Source organism: Engraulis encrasicolus, chromosome 19 (genome assembly GCF_034702125.1).
Source record: "Engraulis encrasicolus isolate BLACKSEA-1 chromosome 19, IST_EnEncr_1.0, whole genome shotgun sequence".
Lineage (NCBI taxonomy): Eukaryota > Metazoa > Chordata > Actinopteri > Clupeiformes > Engraulidae > Engraulis > Engraulis encrasicolus.
The window spans coordinates 36069428-36093035 of NC_085875.1; the positions used below are offsets into that span (position 1 = coordinate 36069428).

Genomic DNA, 23608 nt, shown 5'->3' on the forward strand with positions numbered 1-23608 from the left:
CCCCCCCCCCCTTTTTTTTTTTTAATGGAATTTGAGTTAGCCTACCTGAAAGTTACTTACCGGTAGTTTCCTCTGAGTGTCTGGGAACCAGCATTCATTGACTAGCCTGGCTATCATCACTACAACCACTGCAAGCATTGGAAATACATGTAAACAAATGATTGAATAAACACTCTTAATAAGCATGATATAGTATATCATATTACTCATTTTGTGTGTGTCCATTACCAATTGACCATTCACCATTCATTTCTGCACAGTTTCATATAAAATCATAATTCCAACATGTTACAATATAATAATGCAATTATACATGTTTTAAGGTAGGCCTAATGCCTTATTTCTGAAGTAGGCCTACTAAAACGTTTGTGTTCTGCCAGCACCTTCACCCATGGCTGAAGTGCCTTTGATCAAGGCGCCACCTAACCCCACTCCAGGGCCTACGTATATGCTGCCAGAGATACTGTGGCTAATAGCGGCATTTCCATTGGTTCAAAATGACTGGTTCCCTACTTGCCCCTCCCTCCACTCCATCGTGCAAATCACTTGCTTCCACTCGCTCACATGGTACACGGAGGCTGAGCTCCTGTTGATGTTGTTTGGGTTGAAACCATCGCAACCAAAGAAGCTGGCGTTATTGCAGTTATTGCTGCCTAGCTAAGTAGCTACAGGCTAACATGGGGAATTTAGGATTATTGTCCTCAGGTATGTTATTCTACATTTGCATAACTCCAAATATGTCTCACACAGTCAATGAACCAATGTGCAATGTTCGTGTTGTGTTTACAATGTAATGTGTTTCCTCATTAGCAGTGTAAGCTACTTATCTTAATTTAGCTACCTTAGCGAGCGAGCTAGCTAATTTGATGTCACCCACTAATAACTCAACGCCAATGTCTTCAATGGACATTTGTCTGTTGCCTACACAATTTCCTTAAAGTAGACTTTTGAAATAATCTCAACTCGAGTAGACTTTTGATATAACCAACCTGCTGTACAGAATAACCTACAGAATCAAGGGAAATCTGCCAGCGCCTGAACTGCCAAACTTTGCCAAGGAAGATCAGCTTGCAACTATGTTACCCAGTGTTGTTACAGTGTTTTGTTACTATGTTAAGCAGCATGATAACATTGTATCTTTTGCTCAATTGCCTAGAATGCCAATGCAAAACATTGTGATCTGTTTAAGTGCGCGCTGTAGCCCAGAAAGGGACAATCACGTCAGAAGTAAACAAAGCTTGTGGTAAGCGGCGGGAAGTATCTTTGTATTGTTGTGGAGGGTAAACAAAAAATACACTGTTGTTTTCAGGACATGATCGGAGATATCCATGGTGATGAGGATATTTGGATTTCAGCGCAGTATGGTTGGCCCTCTGTCTGAGAATGCCAGGTGGTAAGTGTTGTCATATGGCGCTAACATGATGGGGGATTTCCAAACTTTACCACTGCCTTAAGGCCCCCTGTACCAGTAGATTCCAGCCAAGGCCCCCCTGACATGGGTCGGATGGCACACTCATTTTTTTCAGCGCACCCCCTGTCATTAATCGATAAGTGTGCACCCCTAAATCCATGCAACTACAATAGGAAATGTAATAAGCATAGCAGTGTTGACTATGGCATAAATTATGCCTTTTTGTTTTGCAATACTTTTCCTTTCAACTTACCGCGGCCCCCCTAGCACCCTTTTGCGGCCCTCCAGGGGTCCCCAGCCCCCACTTTGAAAATCACTGGTCTAATACAACATGGTTGTAAATAATACAGCAAGTCTGCCTTGAATTCTATTTTTAATAATTCTGGGATAGTGCCAAGGTAGGGGTCACATCTTGCACCCTGATTTTTTTGTTTTGGTTTTCTATTCTTCTGTCATCTCTCAAATCCTTTTCCATCTTTTGTAGAGATTGATGTGAAGGGGAGGCTTGATGAAGTCTTTAAGAAGTACGATCTTCCTCCCGTGGTGAGGAAGAAAGTGAAAAAGAAGCCAGATGAGAATCAAGAAAACATTGTGGTATGTTTGATTGATTCATTGCTCATACTTTGATTTTCTTGCATTGTTCTCATCTTCCGGCAGTATTGTACCTGATGTTTATGCTCAAGTTTTAGTGTAATAGTTACTCAAAAATATTCCTTGGTCTGTTTTTTGTCCCGACGTAGGAGCTTGAAAACTTGAAGAAAAACCTAGATTTGTCCAAAGACTCGGGAGACCATGAAACGATCCTCCACAATACATACGACCCGGCGGACGGGAGCCCTCGCTTCACCAAGAACCAGCGACGGGAGCGAGAGGTGTCACATGAGAAGAAGCCCAGCAACCTGGGCAGCACCACCACCGCCACCACACCTCAGGACCCAACGCCCCTCCCCCACAGAGCTAAGAAGAAGACCAAGAGGAACTTGCCCGCTCCACCCAGTCTGCATGCAGCCGAGGGTAGCGACCAGGATGATTGGACCACCGCCGGCCCCTCAGAGGTCAGTGCTGCACGGGAGTACGATGAGGTAGGGCTGCACAATTAATCGAAAATAATCGAAAATAGTCATTAATGGTGATATCGAAATCGGGATTTAATCGTGGCAATATTGATCTGACTTTAAGCGTCCTTGAAACCAGAACATACTGACAGGCTGGTGTTTCTGGACAGAAATCTGTCCACCTAAGTTTAATGCTATTGACTCTTACATAATTATTACAATTCAGTTTTATTTTGCTTGTCCCGTATATAATTCATTCTTGGTTATATTTCATTTTGTTAAAAACAATAATCGTGATTAATAATCGTGATTCCGATTTTGACCCAAATAATCGTGATTATGATTTTTTTCCCATAATTGTGCAGCCCTACGATGAGGGTGGTAGGCTGAAGGGCAGGCGTCGGAGGAAAAGCAAGGCACAAGGGGGAGGAGAAGAGGAGGTGAGAAGAGGAGGAGCGGTGGATGCAGATGATGAGCTCCTGCAGGAGTACCAGCAGCAGCTGAGCCAAGAGGAGGCGCGCTCCTCACACAGGGGAGGAGTGGCTGGACACAGCTTCACCTCCTCCAGAGCTGAGGGGGTGTTGAACAACGAAGTAGGGAAGAAGAAAAAGAAGAAGAAGCAACTCAAGTCCACTGAAGGGGAGATAAGGTGAGGAATAAGGAATAAGGACTTTTGTGTTTTCCAGAGCGTACTCAAATGGGAGGAAGAGCGTAGTTATTGAGGAGAGTTGGGAAGTTATTTCACCTGAAAACTGAAAGTAAAGTCCGTGACACCAAGCTCCTGTTTCTCTTATTTTAATGTGACGTTTCGGGCATCATGCCCTTCATCAGTCATTTCACCTGACCTGCAACCTAGGTCTCCAGGACAATACATTGTGGGGTGCGGAACAATCATGTATAAATCAACTTCTTCTAAACACCAAGACTTGGTGGAGCAATGAAGAACTGTATACCGTGGATATAGCCGAAAAACACAAGGTACGAGCGTTCTGAAGATGTGGGGTGGGGCTACAATTAAGCTGCGATGGCCGACCACAATAAAAAGCACCGGTAACACTTTCTATGAAGCCCATATCAATAGCGTATTATGAGCACAGTTATAGCAACTTATGTGCATCATAATCATAGTGCATTATGACTACACTCATAATGCTTCAAGATGGAGTATATCAACAGTCATGAATAACTATAAAGCTTGTAATGCATTATAAATCTTAGGGTATTTTGAGTGATCGTGGATGGTTATAAACAGTGAAGGGGCTTATAACATTATAACTGTCATGATGCACACAATGATTAATTATGATGCGCATTATAAGTTGTTATAAATGCACTCATAATGCGCTATAGATATGGGCTTCATAGAAAGTGTTACCAAAGCACCTAGCTGAAACCCAGAGGGAAAGATCGCCAGCCACTTCACCTGGCCTGCTCCAACCCCAAGGCCTCCAGGGCAATCACTGGGTTTTGACACGGAACAATCAAGCTGCAGAACTGTTACCCTGGAGATGGAGGCCAGCAGGAGTGATTGTCAGTCACCTCCTTTAGCAACACACTGCACACTGTCGTCCATCTGTGCTCTGCAGCCAGGGCTGGACTGGCCATCTGGCATAGCGGGCATTTCCTGGTGGGCCCCGCACCCTCATAGTCCCCTATTTTCAGAAATGTAAAGGGTGCGGGGCCCACTGGTGATTCACTTCTGCGCCGCTTATTATGTGGGGCCCCTTAAATCCAAAAGTGCCCGGTCCCTACTTCTCCCCCAGGCCAGCCCTGCTCTGCACCACTTCACTGAGCTGGCTAATAGCTCTGTTGATCAACTCCGCTCAACTGATGCCACCCTGGATGGCTTTTTGCAATTTATTATACAATATGGAATTTAATAAGGAAAAATATTATCTGGGAGTGTAGTGTTTTTAATTTGTATTGTGTCACAGAAATGCAGACCGCAAACTGAATCATAAGTGTGTATGGATGAATGTAACATCTGTAGTGATCTGAAAGGGTTTTTTTTTAACTTCAAGACTTAATGATGCTGATAGTGTTACTCTTGGCCTGTTTCAAATTGTTCTCTGACCATTTACAGACTGCCCGTAAATGCTGTTAAAAATGTTCTGTGTCATAAAATTGCGGTGGTGAATCTTTGTATCCTCCTATGACCAGTGTGCTACAGGAAGAGGCCCAGGAGAGGAACAGGTACTATGATCAGGAGGAAGGTACCGAGGTCGACGCTGAATCCCTCAAGCCCAAAGGGAAGAAAAAGAAGAAGAAAAAAGAAGGTAGAAAAGAAAACAGAATGGTCTAATGACAAGCAGACTAAACAAAAATGCATAGATGGTCAACAAACATACTGGGTCATTTCACGTGAAATCAGACACTTTGGGACCCGACCGACCCGGATTTCAATCATACTTGGTGTGCCTTTTCAGTAGCAAGGTAGCACCCCAGAACTGCATTGGTTTGAATCTGACATTAATATTAAGGGAGAAACAGACTAGGAAAGGTTCACATGTGAGGGTAGGACACTATACATTCAGCCTTGAATATATCAGTCAGTGTTAGTCACAAAAAGATGCCTGTGGTGTTGTTTGAAAGCTCTTTTCTGGCTCTACATATTACACAATCACCTTGGAATACAACTACTCTCAGAATATGAATTATGATAAATTGACAAAAAAAAATTGAATATCTAAAAAACTCATATTTTAAAATGGCCAGTTCCTTGTCCAAACGTAGCCGGCAATGTCATGAGCAGCACCTGAAATGCTGGTGTTTCGGTTTGTTATTCATTTCAGAGAGAATTTGACTCACAAAATATGGCATCATACAGACCACTTACTAATAATATGGTAATACCATAGTAGCATCACATGACAAAACAAAAACAAAACAAAAATGGTCAGTGGCCATGGTCCCAGGTTTCAGAAACTAAGGCAGATGTCAATTTATACACACCAAATGATGATATGTGAATGTTTGAACATTCCTTCTCTGTGTACCTGTGCCATCTTCCCTTTACCATACTTTAAAGAGATAATCAATGGCTACACTCTCATTTTGTACTCTACCAGTGCATTTGAAGCAGCAGCTGTGTCTTTTGTAGATAATGTATAAGTACGTCCCGTTGCAGTTACAGGTTCCACTACCAGAAGCACATCCTGATGATCCATGACAAGTCTATCTGGTCTGAAGGGAAAAGTGAAGGATGGAGATGGCCCATGAGGATGCAGGAAGTTCAGTTTCACCTCTCCAGTGCTCGGCATACATTCCTCAGCACATGCTAGCCACCAGTTGCCATCATATACAGCTACAACATACCCTTTGATGCTTGAAAATGTAACACATTCCTTTACTGGGCTCACTCTTTCAACTCTGCCTTCTCTGGAATGCTGAAAATGGCCTAACTTCCACTGTGTCCATTGACAATGGGCAGAAGCTGTGTAGTTTTTGAGTACCTGGAATAGTTCTTGCAGATTCAAACCCTTTCAACAGGTTCTCAGCTTCATGATCATCTCTGTTGTGGCAAACTGGCAATGGATGTTCTTGACATTATCCTTGACAAATTCAAACAGTTGGTATGGCGTTACAATTTAATTGTCAATAGGACGTTGCAGACTTGCTCGTGCAGCAAGCCATTTAACTGTCCCTCCAACGCCATCACATGGACCTTTGCCATGTGATGTGGAAAAAAAAGTGCCACTCTGCAGGTATGTGAAAATCTGCCTCGTGGTGGCACAAATTTGTTGTGTTTTTAAGGTTCTTATATTGTACAGCACAGCCATCAGAAAAAATATAGGATCTTCTTTGGACGGTCTGTCATTGATGAAGTGTCACTGAGGAACTGAATTAGGAGCTTCTGAAACAGATGTACAGCAATTGTATCATGAATGTTGCAGTCTGAAATAACAACAAAACAGATTTTTTTTCCCAGTTTCAACTGATCTTGGTAGTAGCATACAAATGGATGGATTGTGGCCTGCACTGGTTGTTCCAGTGAAATGATTGAATTGCATCTTGAATTACAAAACTATAGTTTTAAAAACGTTCCTGGTTCAAGGGAGTCAGTCAAGGATAATGTCAAGAACATCCATTGCCAGTTTGCCACAACAGGGATGTACCATCATGAAGCTGAGAACCTGTTGAAAAGGTTTGAATCTGCAAGAACTATTCCAGGTACTCAAAAACTACACAGCTTCTGCCCATTGTCAATGGACACAGTGGAAGTTAGGCCATTTTCAGCATTCAGAGAAGGCAGAGTTGAAAAGAGTGAGCTCAGTAAAGGAATGTGTTACATTTTCAAGCATCAAAGGGTATGTTGTAGCTGTATATGATGGCAACTGGTGGCTAGCATGTGCTGAGGAATGTATGCCGAGCACCGGAGAGGTGAAACTGAACTTCCTGCATCCTCATGGGCCATCTCCATCCTTCACTTTTCCCTTCAGACCAGATTGTCATGGATCATCAGGATGTGCTTCTGGTAGTGGAACCTGTAACTGCAACGGGACGTACTTATACATTATCTACAAAAGACACAGCTGCTGCTTCAAATGCACTGGTAGAGTACAAAATGAGAGTGTAGCCATTGATTATCTCTTTAAAGTATGGTAAAGGGAAGATGGCACAGGTACACAGAGAAGGAATGTTCAAACATTCACATATCATCATTTGGTGTGTATAAATTGACATCTGCCTTAGTTTCTGAAACCTGGGACCATGGACACTGACCATTTTTGTTTTGTCATGTGATGCTACTATGGTATTACCATATTATTAGTAAGTGGTCTGTATGATGCCATATTTGTGAGTCAAATTCTCTCTGAAATGAATAACAAACCGAACACCAGCATTTTAGGTGCTGCTCATGACATTGCCGGCTACGTTTGGACAAGGAACTGGCCATTTTAAAATATGAGTTTTTTAGATATTCAATTTTTTATTTTTCAATTTATCATAATTCATATTCTGAGAGTAGTTGTATTCCAAGGTGATTGTGTAATATGTAGAGCCAGAAAAGAGCTTTCAAACAACACCACAGGCATCTTTTTGTGACTAACACTGACTGATATATTCAAGGCTGAATGTATAGTGTCCTACCCTCACATGTGAACCTTTCCTAGTCTGTTTCTCCCTTAATATTAATGTCAGATTCAAACCAATGCAGTTCTGGGGTGCTACCTTGCTACTGAAAAGGCACACCAAGTATGATTGAAATCCGGGTCGGTCGGGTCCCAAAGTGTCTGATTTCACGTGAAATGACCCTACTGTAAAGAGATGTGTAGAGAATGACTGCCATGCCGTTGAAATATATCAAGTGTCTGGTGGTTGGGTTGTCTCACCCTAATAAATGAGAGTGGCATAGTCATTAATAACCTTGAAAAATATTACGGTATTAACTTACGCAGGCCACATTTGGCTAAACAAAAATATTTTTACATATTTGCTGTCTGTAATGAGTGTCCAGACTGAAATGATGTTATTCATTCTTCCAGTTCTGACTGAGGAGAGCCAGACGGAGCTAGACCTCCCTGGACGACCTTTGTTTGATGACAGCTTGGTGTTGGGAGTGTACATCCACCGATCTGACAGGCTAAAGACAGATCTGCTAGTGTCCCACCCTATGGTCAAGGTCCATGTGGTGGATGAAATCACCAACCAGTATGTGAAGAAGGAGGATGCGTAAGTCTCTCTTCTGTAACAATGATACTGGACTCGGGCAAGGTGCTGGGATACTTGCGTAATATCCTGATGTCCATGAAAGATACACCAGTTTCTGATCAATCAGGGGTATGTTTCTCGAAAGCGTAGTTGCTAGCCAGTTAGCAACTTGGGTAGTTGCTGATGGGAAGTTGCATCGCAAGCAGCAAAGTAGCTAATGTAGTTAGCGAAAGGAATTTAATAATAATAATAATACATTTTATTTTTGAGCGCCTTTCAAGATACCCAAGGACACTTTACAATCAAAACAAATACATAACAGTAGGGAAAGTAAAACAAAGCTTCAGTGAATTAACAATAGGAGAGTAATTAAAATGCAAAAATAAAATAGAAATAAAAGTGCAATAAAGATAAATGTTTTCAAGTAAGAAAAAGAAGTAGAATGCATTTGAAAATAAAATAAAAATGAGGGAAAGAAAAAAAATATATATGTAAAATTAAAAATAAACTAATAATTAAAATAAAGTGGAAGTGCCTGTCAGTGAAGTTGAAAAGCAGAAATGAAAAGGTGTGTCTTCAGCTTGGATTTAAAAGTAGATAGTGTGGAACACTGACGAAGAGACAGTGGGAGTGAATTCCAAAGTTTGGGGCCAACAACACTAAATGCCCTGTCGCCCATGGTGCGCAGGTGTGTGGAGGGAACTGTAAGGAGGAGTGAGTCAGTGGAGCGTAGTGTGCGGGTGGGATTGTATGGGGTGAGGAGACTTGTGATGTAGGAGGGTGCAAGGTTGTGCTGGGCCTTGTATACAAGGAGGAGAATTTTGAAATGGATACGTGAATGGATAGGAAGCCAGTGTAATTGATAGAGGATAGGGGTAATGTGATGCCAGGGTCTGGTGTGTGAATTTAGACATGTAAACACCTTAATCTCAAATACTGACCATTCTGACCACATTATTTGCCTGCACACATGCAATTTTAGTTGCCTGATTATCGCCAGACCTATTCACAAGTGAGGTGAGGTGGAGACCTGCCTACTGTAAATTCTGTAGGGGGTGTGTGATTTACGATTGACGACGGCTGTTTATTGGGCGTTATGATTGTGTTTCATTTGGCATATGTAGCCTTATCCAATTGTGTCAGTTATATCTATTCAAACAAACTGAAGTCATCGCCTTTCCACGCCTCCCTGCTCTCTGATTGGAGAGAGACCGGGATAATGATCTGACCATCGCTGAAGGTAGACTCCATGCTGTCTTTCAGGTCGGAACGATTGTTCAAAGCAGCATGGGATTTCCCAGGCTAATGTTTGAACAAGACATATTTATATTGCCAGTACTTTACATTTGAGATACTACAGTGCATGTAAATATTCTCATGTTTGTGCCTGTATGTTGTCATGACGGCTTCATTTTGGCATGCCCGCCTGTTGAATGCAGCACCATAGCAGGCATTGCTCCCATGTAAATTAATCTGTAATGTTTCTTCCATGTGATTTCTTCCTACTCTAACATCAACAGCCACCGGCCGGTCTCGTCCTTCTACGAGCGGGACAGTGTCGACCACATCCTGCCCATCATGACGCAGCCCTTTGACTTCAAGAAGCGCAAGTCCACCGTGCCCGAGTGGGAGGAGCAGATCGTCTTCAACGAGCGCTTTGGCTACCTCCTCCAGGAAGAGGAGGAAACGCCCAGGGTCATTCTGTTTTTTGAGGTAGCCTACATTTGATGTTTTTTGGAGGTGTTATTTTGGCCAGGGCTTGTAGGGAGCCAGGCACGAGCACCATTAATGTTACGGAGGAGTACTCGCTAAGTCATGGGCAGAGCCATACAGAGGGAGAGTTGGGCAATCTCCACTGTGTCCTAGGGCCGACTTCCGCATTAGCAAAATTAGCTGTTTTAGCGTCTCTGAACTGCTTAGCGTTGCGAATGTTAGTGCCTAGAAGTGGGCGTAGCACACAGCAAATGCAATGCGATGCAATGCAGGGAATATGACAAGACTCGCTATTCGTAGTAATAACTTCAGATAAACATCACAGATGGTAAAACTGTTGTGATTATCATTACCGAGACAGTTGATAGTTTACATATTTGTGGTGATTACCCCGCAGTATAGTTCGTTAGTCCTTATTTTTGGCTTTTTATGTGGTGGTTCTATGTTGAGTCTATGGAAAGACAACCGCTTTAGGCACAACCTAGATCTCGTTGAAAGGCGGGGCTGCAATTTCTTTCCTGGTTCTCCATTTGCGTAACTCTCCCTCAGTATGGCTCTGGTCATGGGTAAGTGGTTAGGGCGTCAGACTTGTAACCCAAAGATTGCTGGTTCGACTCCCGACCCGCCAGGTTGGTGGGGTGAGTGATTAACCAGTGCTCTCTCCCATCCCCCTCCATGACTGAGGTACCCTGAGCATGGTACCATCCCATCGCACTGCTCCCTCTTGGCCGCCATTGGGGGCTGCCCAATTTTGTTGTGTGCAGTGTTCACTTGTGTGCTGTGGAGTGCTGTGTCACAATGACAATGGGAGTTGGAGTTTCCCAGTTGTGCTTTTGCTTCACTTCACAAGGTGTGGCATCTGTGCAGTATTACTTGGTTATTTGTATCCCCCTCCTTCTGGACTGGACTCTCTGGAGTGTAACAGAGTAAATTAAGTTGAATACTGTAAACATTTCTAAGCTTCTACATGAGGTGCGCTGTTTCATGTGTTTCAGATCTTGGACTTCATGAGTATGGAAGAGGCAAGAGTTCATGCCAGGGCTGACCCCCATGAACGAGGATTTCGAAAGATTGCTTGGGCTTTCCTGAAGGTACTTGTTTTATTAGTGTATATATCAAGCCAAATGTATTTACAAATGTTTGTGTACTTGGTTATACTTTATTTTAATGGTTCACTATTACAGTGGATCTACCACATTAGGTACAGTGTAATAACCAGTGTATACAATATTTAATGCCATGTAATACCAGTGTAACGCCATACTAATTTTGTACTTACATATAGGGTTAGGGTTAGGGTTATGGTTGCTACATGGTATTACACTGGTATTTCATGGTAGTAAATATTGTTACACTGGTTATTACACTGTACCTAATGTGGTTCATCTAATGTAATATTGAACCATTAAATATTGTTACCATGTATTTCCCACGACCAGCTTGTAGGCACCAATGGGATCTTGAACGTGGACAGCAGACTGAGACTGCAGCTCTACTGCGTGCCGCCCAGAGCCAAGAAGATGCCCAACACCATCGAGGTGGTGGAGTGGTGGCGCAAGTTCCCCCGCACCAGATACGCCTCCACCCTCTACATCACCGTCAAAGGCCTCAAGCTCCCCGATCATGTACGTCATAGATGTAGTAGATGTTAGTCTTTTTTATTGTTTTGGTGCCTTTTAGCCTTTATTCAGACAGAATGGTAAAGGTGAAGGAAACCGCTCAGCCGCTCAGCTAAGGCACACGTGACACTGTGAACACTTTATAATTGTGTGGGTGTGTGTGTGTGTGAGAGAGAGTGAGAGAGAGGGCTGTATGTATGTAAGAGTGAGCTATACATGCTTAATATATTTGTATTTATATTTGTATGTATGCTACTGGGATCAATAAATGATACTCTACTCTACTCTCTACTCTAAACAGGTGAGAGAGAGAGATGGGAAGGGTTGTGATTGTGAAAATGACCCAAACCAGATTCGAGCCTGGGTCTTAAAATTTTAGGGTGGCAGCCGTCTTGTTATTACAATGCACATCCACAAGTGAATATCATAGTTTTTTCCAAGGATCTTAAGTGAAGTTTAGAAAACAACGACTGTATAGATGTTGGCAATAAGACCTGAGTGGTAATGGACACATGTGCAGCACAGTTCTTTGCTGTTGTGCAGGGCGGTATTGAAAACAACTGGAATCAAAGCAAAAAAACATTGGTGAGAAAAGGCTTCTGGACATTAATGAAGTGTTCGTATGTGTGTGTGCGTTGTATGTGTGTGTGTATGTGTGCGTTGCGTGTGTGTGTCATGCCACAGGTGGACCCCAGTATGCGGTCCATGATGGCGTTGCAGCAGGAGAGGGGCACCACCTCCTACAGCGAGCTGAACAGCGAGGTGATGAGGAGGACCAACAGCCAGATGGACACCAAGCGCAGCATCATCAGGTGGAACCGCCTACCTGGACAGGTGAGGCCTCACCTCATCTCAAGCCTTTAGCAAAACAAACACTTAAACAATACATGGGTTCTACATTTTTGTTTTCCCCTGGCTGCGCGACCCTGGCTTCGCATAACTCAACCTTTGATTGTTGGAAACCGCTGTCTGTCAAACAATTAGTTCATGTGGTTGACTGCATGTGGGTGTCTTGCCCCTCCATTGTGTTTATAAACGTGGTGAACCCATTTATACATTGAACACAGTTTAAATTATTTATTTTTTTAAACTAACCCTACTTGGCATTTGTTTCTTGTTTTGTATACTTCTTCTGCACTTTGTATTTGCAAGTGATGCATGCTTAGTAAGTCGCCTTGGACAAAAACATTTGCCAAATGTTAAGTAATGTAGCAATAATATTCAGTCCATTTGAACTGTTGACGTCCAATTAGGGACGTGGACATATTTCATGGGAGTTACTGCTAAAAGCGATAAAAGATCAAAGCCAAATTCAAGTGCCAATTGCAGCCCTGCTCGTTTGCCTGAACTGTGGATTTTTTGACGGTGGCTTTTCCTGCACCAGCACACATAGCACAGTATCTCTACGTATTTGAACAGTGCCTGTCTCCGTATCCATATTGTGTTTGGGGCAGCCATGGCTCAATGGTTAAAGCGCTGCTCTTTAGATCAGAGGGTTGCAGGTTCAGATCCCGCCCTCACCAGCATCCATGGCTCAAGTGCCCTTGAGCAAGCAAGGCACCTAACCCCACATTGCTCCAGGGACTGTAACCAATATCCCTGTACCTAAATAACTGTAAGTCACTTTGGATAAAAAGTTTCAGCTAAATGTAATGTAATGTAATGTAATGTAATGTAATGTAATGTGTGTTGCGGTAGGTAATGTAATGTAATGTAATGTAATGTGTAATTTAGTGAGTTAGTCTCACTGCACTAAAAAATAAATTACAGAAAATAGACATCCGTGTGGCACCAGATTTCTTTCCCTTTTTGCTTATGTGTTAGTCCTGCTCTGGTTGCACCGGATTGTTGATTTAGAAGCGCGGAGTGCGTATCTCCTATGTTTTGTAATGTAATGTGTGTTGTGGTAGGTGTGCCGGATTCCCAACAAGCCGCTGCTGGCGTTCCGCGGGGGCCAGATGGGCTGCTTCACCCTGCGCTTCTCCCACCACGGCCTCATGCTGGCAGCCGCCTGCGTAGACAAGGACGCCTTCCCCGTCATAGGTCAGCATGCTACATGCCTGGCTGGAGTTTTATTTGGACGATGCGTCTTTTTTTTTTCCAGATATGTTTATGGGCTATTTCAGATAGGACAGCGAAGACTGACAGGAAGTGAGTGTGGAGATAGAGATGGGGTAGGGTTGGGAAATGACCCAGGCCGGATTCGAACCTGTGTGCCCCTGGGCACGTAAGCCCATATGTGCGGGGCTTAGCATGCTGTGCCACAGCGCCCCCCTCAATGCTTACTTTTGGACAAAAATGGGACAGTGGTCGTTACTGATTTCTGATATCATCAAACCCCAGTGCAAACACACTTTCATCTCCTTCTGTAATTTATCTTTCAGGGGCATTTTGCCCCCCCCACTGTGTTTGTCATATGTCTCTTTTCCACTGTCAGCTTTCTGGTAGGCATAAAAGCTCCACACACTGCGACTTGGCCGCCACTTTTTGCTTTTCAAATAGGCACGGCACAGCTCAATCATAAAGCAAAAAGTGACGGCTGAGTCGCGCTGTGTCGAGTTGTAGTCCTACCAGAAAACTGGCTGTAGAAAAGAGGCATTTAAGTTGTCTTAGAAATTATTTGAGCCTATGTTGGCCACTGAACCCAGTTTTTGTCCCCCAAGCATAGATGTGCTGTGGGCAGCCAAGAGTTTATGAAAAGACTTATGGCAAAAAAAAAGAATATTTTGGATATAAATCTGCTCACGATCACAGATTCTAAGGCACAGGTGGGGGGCAGCTCCAAGCTATTTTTGCATTTGGATGGCAAGAATAGCTTCAGAGGCGATGATGTTCTCATTTAATTGGCCCTCTTAATAAAAGAGAAAATAAAGAGAACAGGACGGCACTCCAAGTTGTATGTTTTATTGCCCAGTCGACGTTTCGGTCTTACCCTTCTTCAGTGTCGTATTAATCAGACTGCTAAATCAGTTATTGTCTGCGATTGCTTGTCTTCTAAAAAGGTTGTGTTCATTTTGTGTCTGTTAGTGTATGAAATCCCCTCTGGCAAAGTCCTTGCTTCCTTCAATGGCCACCTGAGCCTGGTGTATGATCTTTGGTGGTCTAAAGATGACAGCTGTCTGCTTTCAACGTCCTCTGATGGAACTGTCAGGTATGGTCCTGCTTGTACCTACCTACTCACACAGATTATCTATTACAATGCAGTTTTGCAACATGCCATGTACGCTCACTTGAGTAAAGAATAGCATATACATGTGCAGGCCCGGATTAAGATGGCCTGGGGCCCCTAGGCTACAGGTTGCTGTGGGCCTCCCCAGAAGGCAAATTTCACAGCACATTTACATAGACAGTGTCATAATTAGGAACTTGGAATTAAGGCTAACACGTCGACCATCTGTACTCAGATAAAATGTTCAATATTGCATCTTGTCACAATTCTGCAGTTTTTCACTTTTGGCCAATTAAATCGGGGGCTCCTTGGCAGGTGGCGGGCCCTAGGCTGCAGCCATAATCTAGCCTCTGCATTAATCCGTCCCTGCACGTGTGTATGCTGATCTTACAAGCGCTGACACACACTAATGCCGTGTCCAGACCAAGAGCGAACTACGCTGCCTGGTAGCGTGGGTAGCAGAAGAAGTTTCGCCTTGAATACGCTGTATTCGCTCGAGACGCAGCATTGACATGTTTGATTCAGCTAATCACATAACGGCTCTGGCTTGACAGCCTGGGACATTCGGGGATATGAACGTTCCGATTGGTTGTCGCTGATCAGCGTCAGAGCGAATTCGCCTGCGATTAGATTTAGTTTAATCTTCAAAATTCGCTCTGGTCGCGCAAGAAGCTTCGCTACTGGCGAATTCGCTTTGGTAGCGCAGGTCGCGTGCCCTCCATAGAGAAATAATGACTTCCGTCGCTTCGTTCGCTCCATTCGCTTTTGGTCTGTACACGGCATAAGGGGCCACTATGTTTTTAGATGCGTCCTAGCATCTCTATAAGAGGTTATGTCCGTCTGTCGGTCTGTCCATCTGAAACGCATTCTTTCAATTGTAATTTCCTCCTGTGTCCACAATGTGGCAGAGTTGAGTTATTGACCTGGAGCTCCCAGGGCCCCTCTGCATAGACGGACGCATCTTTGTCCGCCTGTTGGACTTGTTTTTTCTGACCTGTCATGATCCCTCCAGTGTGGAGGTTGGCCAATCCGCAGTGCCGTCGTCTCCTTTTATCCCCAGCCAATCACCTGTGCTGTCTGTGTTTCAGGATGTGGGATGTAGACAGGCTCCATAGTCTGGCTCAGAAGATCCTGCCCCACCCCTCCTTCCTCTACTGCGCCCAGCTCCACCCCTCTGCACAGCACCTGGTGGTGACCGGGGGCTTTGACTGCGTCCTCAGGGTCTGGGACGTGGACGTGGACGATGTCAACGGTCATCTCCTGAAAGAGTTGAATGGTCACAAGGCTTTCGTCAATTGCCTATGCTTTGACCAAGAAGGTACTCAAGTGGCTTTACACCTTCTCTAGTGTGCGTTTTTGAACATTCTATAAAAACAATGTGTTCTATAACAATGCAAGATTCTAAAACTCCAAATTGTATTGTAGGGCGCCCAGAATTCTATAGAACTTTCACTGCCCAAACCTTCCCGTCACACCGGTGTGACGATACACTCTTAAACTCCTCATAAAAGTTGTCATTCACTGCCATACATCCAATACATTAGTCTTGGCAAAATAAAACTGTGTTGATGAAGGTATGTTATCTCTGAAATTGGATGCTTCAGGCTCCCGAATGTTTTCCGGGGACAACGCTGGCATGATCATAGAGTGGAATGTAACTGTTGACGAACGCTCCAGCCAGAATCCAACTCGCCTATGGAAGATTGAGAGGGTGAGTCTGTTGCTATGCTAATGGAACTTCAGTGATTGAATTATGGACTGACATTAAGCTCTCCGTTTTAATGCTTAGAGTAACTCTATTTTGTATACAGTATTTTTTATCTTATTTATTTGTTCTATAGGAGATCAGAGAGGCTGACCTAGATGGGGTTCCCATCAACTGTCTGGAAGTTCATCCCAACGGGCGCCGACTTCTCATCCAAACCAAAGACAGCACCATTCGCATTATGGATTTAAGACTGTATGTATTAAATGGCTCAGACTAAATCATTGATTCACTAGATGTGCTTTTGATTCATCATTTTACTATATTCACTATATATTCAATTGTTCTCTCCTCCTCCACCAATGCTATTGGGGAATCCAATAGAGTATTTTCATTCATCTCAGTGTTGCAGCACAATTCAATCGGCAAGTTTTTGACATGGTGTAACTGAAGACCACGAGTGATATTCTGTGTAAATCTGTTCGTTTTGCCTCTGTGGTTCTTCTGCCCTTCAGACTGGCTGTGAAGGAGTAGTAATAATTAGTGGTGTGCATTGGCACTGTCCTCACAATTCGATTCGATTCGATTCCGATTCGGGAGGTAGCTTTTCGATTCGATTCGACTCAATCCGATTCGATTCTACAATGCATTGCAATGCATTACATTTCTACTGAAAGCAAAGCAAAGGTTTCATCAGTCATGATGAGGCAATACAAGTAGTCAGATACTGAGCAACAATTTATTGGCTGTTTTCTGTATAAGTCTTGCAGTTTTCAATGCTTTGAAGTTGTTTTATTTAATTTAACATTCATTTGCTCCCAAAATATCAACGGAAGTAATTGAAACGGAAAAAAATTGCCGCATTGATTCTGGAACTTGCCACATTGAATTGGATCGCCCATGCCCCGCATTGCATTGCATCGCTGAATCGATTTTAGTTGACACCACTAGTTAATAATCCCCACTTTTCTTTTCACAAACAGTAACATCTGTTATAGTACATCCGTATGCAGTCTGGGATATGATGTAAACACATCATGAGTGAAACAGTATAAATTTATTGTGGCCTCTATGGTTCTTCCGCCATATAGACATAGGTTTCAAAAGTAAAAGTAAAAAAGAAACTTCCGTCCAACACAGTTAACTTATTTAAATAACCAGTAAACCTGTGTACTTGTCTTGCGATCGGCTACCTTTGCGCTGGTTGCATACATTTTTTTGTGGGTTTTGTTAGGTTTTTAGTGTTTTTCAGTAACAACGCAGTATCCACCTCATTAGGTACAATGGAGTAAATGGTGTAACAGCTATATCATGGGCTAGTGTTGTAATTACACCACAAATGTACTTTGACTTTTGACACCTCTGCCTGTAGATTGGCTGTAAAGAAGTTCACTGGTGCCACCAACTACCGGGAGCGGATCCAGAGCACCCTGACGCCCTGCGGCAGCTTCATCTTCTCCGGCAGCGAGGACGGACTGGCCTACGTCTGGAACGCAGAGACTGGTGAGAGGGCAGACTGGGCTGTGTTTCTCGACAGCATCGTTGCTAACTAAGTTAGCAACTTACTTGGATGCAATGCAATTTCGCATTGACAGCCCACTAAGTTGCTAAGTGGTTAGCAACAATGCCTTCGAGAAACCGGGTCCCCCAAGGAAGCTGTTGGATAGAACATTTGACTATGTTTCACATATTTTTATTTTAAGCCTTTTTGTAGAGTTAAAAACTGTAATGTCAAAAGTCATTCTATCCTGCAATTCAATTTGCAGTCACTAGGGGCGTCTAGATTTGTAGGCTAGCAATGGTGAAGAATCTTAAAAAGTCCTGGTTCCGTTTCGTGATCCGGATCACCACCAAAATTGAATCGCTTGTTCCTTTGGTTCATTTTCAACAACTCCACACAGTTGCATTCAAATCCGTTCATGAGTTTTTGAGTAATCCTGCTGACAAACAGACAGATGGACAGACAAATAGACAAACAAACAAACAAACCAACACGACCCAAAACATTACCTGCTTGGCGGAGGTAATTATGTACAATAACCTGAAGTAAATGGCTTCTGTGTGTGCGTGTATGTACAGGGGACCAGGTGGCTGTGTACTCAGAGCTCTGTTACCCCACTGCACTGAGGACGGCTGTTTTCCATCCTCTGGAGAACATGGTGGCCTTCTGTGCCTATGGCCAAAGCCAGCCCATCCACGTATACCTGTACGACCACAAAGGTAAGTGCCCAATGCACCCTGCTACCTAACCAAGACGTGCTCCTGTATCGGAGGCCAACTAGCAGGGTGTGACGTGGAGCGTTAGTAAACCTCCCTCCCGAAGCCTCAATACAGTGCGGTCGCATTGGGCTATCGGACCGGCCCTTCAGTTCAGCGCGCTCGTACTTGTGCCTCCCATCCCGAGGGGGAATAACCATGCGGGAACACCTCCGTCACACTCCATTCCCTTTTCTTTCTTTTTTTATTTTAGGGCATTTTATGTCTTAATTGCTGATAGGACAGTTTAGAGTATGACTGGAAGAGAGTGGAAGAGGGTGAAATGGGCCAGACTTAGGACATGAGCCAGGCTGGACTCGAACCTGGGTTCCCATATCATGCAAGCCCATATGTGTGTGCACAACAGTGCCCCCCATCCATTCCCTTTTCTTATGGAAATGGAGATGATTTATTTGAAGGGGACCATGTACTGTATATGGATGAACATTGTGAAATACGATGTAAATGTGTCAGAAATAGCTAAATAGCTCTCTGGACCTTTCCCTGTTTTGTTTGTGGTTGTTGTGCAGTGGCCCAGTTAGAGGTGGAGAACATGAAGGCTCTGACCAAAACTGGCCCGGCAGACAGCCACACCCTGGCCGCGTTCCAGGACCCCAACGCCTCTGCCATGGACCGCTTCGCAAGCGCCGCACGAGTCTCGCTTAAGCTGCAGCGCTTACAGGCTACTCTGGACTCTGTCAGGGTACGGCTTCATCAACACCATGTACACACACACACAAAAAAAATGCATATACTGTATATTCAATTCAGTTCAGTTCAATTCAATTTTTGTTAGGGACCATGTACACGGGCCAAATGCTGGTGAAATTTCTGTTTGGCTGGTAGAAAAGACCAATTTACTAGCCACTTCAACTCATTAGTGAATGTGTGTTTGGCTAGTAAGATAAACATCTTCTAGCCATTTTAGCTGGTGATGAAAAAAGTTAATTTAGCCCCTTAAGGCGCGGCTTTATAAATTCATTGTTACCAGTATGGTAATGACCAAGTCGTGGTGCATTACTAAAGGGCTTGTGTTGTGTCATAGTATTGTATTGCTATGGTAGTTACATTTCAATGTCTATTACAGCGTGCCTCAGGAGGTACGGCGCGCATTAAGGGGTTAGAGCCCTGTATGTACATACTGTAAATGCTGCCATTCCATGCATTTTACCAGATGTGGCCTCAGCCAATTTTACACCTGCAGGACATCAAACATAAACATAATACACATAAATACAGTAGACAAATTACTCACCTGCATGTCCCCTACATTGCTGCGAACCAAATGTTTTCCACAACGTTGTATAGCAATTTCCCCCACAAAAAAAAAAAAATCAGTGAGGGTATGGCCAAAGTTCTTCCTGTATAAGTTACGTCACTACGACGCCATCTTGTTGACGCCTTTCGGGTTGCTATTTCGCGATTAGTGAGACCAGATCTGAGAGTCAATGGGAAAAATAAATGGGGAAACTGTGTATAGGACGGGAGGGAACCCAGCGGTTGTGAAAAACATAAGGTTGAAACCACCGTGAAAAACTGATCAATCTAGACTACTTGGTTGTGTCATCAGAGTCAAAATAAAGCTTTTTAAGCCACTTTTCTCACATTTCTCACTGCAGGCGCAGTAGTTCCATAACGGCACGAGAGCAACGGCTTTTCACAACTGAGCATGCGCAACATTTCGCGTGCGCCGATGCAGCCAGATGATTGGATCAATGGCATCACAGCTCAGCAGGCACATTGGCTCTTTTTACCAGAAAGGCGGAAGATGTGCGGGTAGACGCCATATTTGCGTTACGAATTTTCACCGTTAATTTCTATGGACGCTTACACCATTGACATGTCTCCTCCTACCTAAACCGTCTCTGGTATGGCTTCACAAGGGCCATTTAAACATAATGACACATGTCCTCTGAAAATCGTATATGGTTATTATATTTGCCTAATTGTTTTCTCATGTCATCTGTACAGGAGCCGTATCGAAGCACAGCTAGAGCAGACCTCCAGTACAATCAAGGTATGAGTAGCACCTGACCACACAGGAACACGGTCTGAAGTAACATTTCAGTAACTTCAGTCTTTAAGGAAATATAGCAAACCATTTTGTCGAGTGCTTGTTGTAGAATTGTCCCTCGCCTTATTCTTGTTGGGTCGTGAAAAATGCCAGGGGGCTATGAAGTTCAGGAAATGGTTTGGTTTTCATATTTTTTGCCTTGTACCGTATTTCCTTTTGGCTCTACAGGAGGGCTGTCACACCTGGGGAGGAGTCTCAACCAAGAGGTAAGTGTCACTTATCTGTTATCATGCTACTGTCTGTCACTACTTATCACACTACTGTGTGGGCAGCCGTGCCCTAATATGGTTAGGGAGGGAGGTAGTCTTAAGATCAGAAGGTTGCAGGTTTGAATCCCACCCATACCTCTCCCTATACGTCCATCCTTGGTTGAACTGCCCTTGAGCAAGGCATCTAATCCACATTGCTCCAGGAACTGTAGCCAATACCATGTAAATAATTGCAAGTCACTTTGGATAAAAGTGTCAGCTAAGTGTAATGTAATGTAATGTAAATATGTACTGTCAACGGCAACCATTTGCGCTCTTTATGTGCCCTCAAAAATAACTTGAACCAGAAGAGTGTATGGAGTAATTAAGTGTTGGCGTGTGAGCTGTGTTGTGTTGTGTTGTGTTGTGTCGTGTCGCAGGTGGGGCTGTCTGCGTCGCTCCCCTCTCCTGCCCTCCTCTCGCCTCACTCCCAGCTGCAGATCACTGGTCAACTAGCCACCCAACTGTTGCCACATGCGACCATCGCCACACAAGGCAGTGAGTACATGACACGCATACTCAGGGAAGCTGACAGGGGGGACAAAGGGAGACCGCTGTCCCGGGCCCAGGGACAGAGGGGGCCCAGAATTGAGTTCTCATTACGTTGTATGTATTGGATGGGGGGCCCTTTAAGATGACTTTGTCCTGGGCCCAGCCAAAGTTGTGCGGTCCTGCGCATACTACTCACACATCACTCCATTCCATTGATTGATTGATTGATTGATTGATTTTATGTAATTCATTGTTAATTTATTAAGATTTTCTCAGTGAGCAAGCAAGCAAACAATCAAAGCAAACATCTCTGAAAGGATACCTGTTAATGTTGTATTTAATGTTTCTGTTGCTGTTTGCAGGGGGGTTCAGTCCAGTGGGCTCCAGCCATAGACACAGTCCATCTCTGATGCTCACCAGGGTAAGTGAAAAGCCTTCCTCAGAGGATCTGCAATTCTACCGCTAAAACCTTGTCTTTTTACTCTGCATGTTTATGTGTTCTTCTGTCTGGGCTGCAAACTTGTTGATGTGTACAATGTACTGTACTAGTTTCAGTTTGTAGTTCTGGTTTTCAATCCAACGTATTTGTGGTGTCTGTTATAACCTTTCATAGTTGTCTTTCTCTACCATTCTAGCAGAGGCGTAATTCAATCACAAACACTTTATTTTAGCGTGGAAGTCTTTGTGCTAGTTGCTCTAACAGCCACTTCAAGCCAAGGCATTTTAATGGATACCGCAGAGCAGAGAAAATAAGACGGCCTTTTTGTTCTGTCCTCAGGGGAGCTCTGAATATCCTGACTCATCAAACGTGTCGGTAGACGCAAATGTCCCTGTCAATCAAACGGTAGGCCTTCACCATCAGATCATTAGATTACTGATAAAGTGCAGTCCATATTCGCTGACATTGCTCTTTACGTTCACCCTGTGGTGGTGTAAAGGGCATTTTCACACTTGAAGAGTTCAGATGCAAAAACCCCTAAGTGCCTTTTCAGAAACATTTCATAATTATTTTTTATGTAACACAAATCTATCAAAATTGCATATTTTTTATTTTATTTATGCAATTTAAATATTTATATGTATTATCAAGTACATGAATGTAAACCAAACCAACAACGGGGTTCCCTAAAAATATTGAAGTGCAAGTCTTCAGAAATGGAGTTAGGGGGTTTAGCATCTGAACTCTTCACTTGGTTCCTTAAGGGCCGTACACACACGTCGCTGCTAGTTACTCGCTCAGCGGATGAAGTCAATAGAATGTCTACGTGTTCCAGCGAGTCTCGCTGGCGAGTAGGCGAGGAGAGTACAAGCGATGCGATGTGGGCGGGTTCCGAGATAAACTTATTTTATCTTCGAGCGACGCGAGTTAAGCGAGTAACCAATTGGAATGCAGGATACAGATTATTGACAGGTGACGTTGCCCCTGTGGTGTTCTGACCACCCAACTTCTGCACGCAATCACACTTTGAAGTGTTGAGGAAAATACATCCAATACAGTGTACACCATCAAAGGCTCATATGCATGGTTGTGCACAGCACACGATCAACGTTAAACAGCGTAGGTCTACATTTTGTTTCGTACGGACGTTATTGGCGCGGACAGCGGGAACCATGACAACCAGTAAACAAAATCACCCAGAGCGAGTGGCAAGTAGGCGAGTGAGCAAGTAGCGAGTAAATAGCAGCGACGTGTGTGTACGGCCCTTTATAGCCATTTTAAGCGAACTCAGAATTGTGACTGTGATTTGCTGTGCATATGTGAAACCTAACCAGACCCCTCGGAAATGAACCGTACAGACCTTTGTTGGCGTGGCATCAGTACGGTTCGCTAAAGAGTCCTGACACGTTCCACCTGTGACTAGGTGTAATTACTTAAAGGTGCACTGTGTAGAATGTGGCCAGAATGGGTACTGCAACTATGCTGCTCATTGAAACTGTGCTGCCTATTACCAAATTTGACCTTTTCAAGAATATTTACTAAATAATAAACCAATATTTACCAGTACTGTATAACTAAAGTACAGTAAGTTTTGCAGGTAAAAATGTCTATTTCTGGAAATTCAAAATGGCGGACCATGGAGAAGGTCCCCCTTTTCATGTATGAAAAGTGCAATTTTCCCAGTCATAATGAAAACTTAGATGGTGGTGGTGGTAAGTATTCATGAAAAAGGTGACATTTGTGAATGGGCAGCAGGAATTCTGGAAATAAACAAC

General features: G+C 43.6%; 1 protein-coding gene across 2 annotated transcripts in view; it reads left to right on the top strand.

Moving 5' to 3' along the window:
* Positions 1-584: 584 nt before the first annotated feature.
* Positions 585-23608, top strand: part of ahi1 (Abelson helper integration site 1) — a 28367-nt gene continuing 5343 nt past the window's right edge. Inside the window, exons 1-24 of one of the 2 annotated variants that reach the window (XM_063184262.1) lie at positions 585-705; positions 1310-1393; positions 1896-2005; positions 2152-2493; positions 2832-3115; positions 4627-4742; positions 7953-8139; positions 9639-9831; positions 10827-10922; positions 11271-11456; positions 12135-12284; positions 13361-13493; positions 14478-14601; positions 15708-15937; positions 16224-16330; positions 16461-16579; positions 17697-17827; positions 18404-18544; positions 19111-19283; positions 20552-20597; positions 20823-20860; positions 21283-21400; positions 21757-21815; positions 22173-22238. In XM_063184262.1, coding sequence (XP_063040332.1) covers positions 1384-1393; positions 1896-2005; positions 2152-2493; positions 2832-3115; positions 4627-4742; positions 7953-8139; positions 9639-9831; positions 10827-10922; positions 11271-11456; positions 12135-12284; positions 13361-13493; positions 14478-14601; positions 15708-15937; positions 16224-16330; positions 16461-16579; positions 17697-17827; positions 18404-18544; positions 19111-19283; positions 20552-20597; positions 20823-20860; positions 21283-21400; positions 21757-21815; positions 22173-22238 — 3159 coding nt within the window. In that variant the 5' untranslated portion in view covers positions 585-705; positions 1310-1383. The remainder of the gene's footprint in view (positions 706-1309; positions 1394-1895; positions 2006-2151; positions 2494-2831; positions 3116-4626; positions 4743-7952; positions 8140-9638; positions 9832-10826; positions 10923-11270; positions 11457-12134; positions 12285-13360; positions 13494-14477; positions 14602-15707; positions 15938-16223; positions 16331-16460; positions 16580-17696; positions 17828-18403; positions 18545-19110; positions 19284-20551; positions 20598-20822; positions 20861-21282; positions 21401-21756; positions 21816-22172; positions 22239-23608) is intronic. The other variant, XM_063184263.1, reaches the window with a different exon arrangement.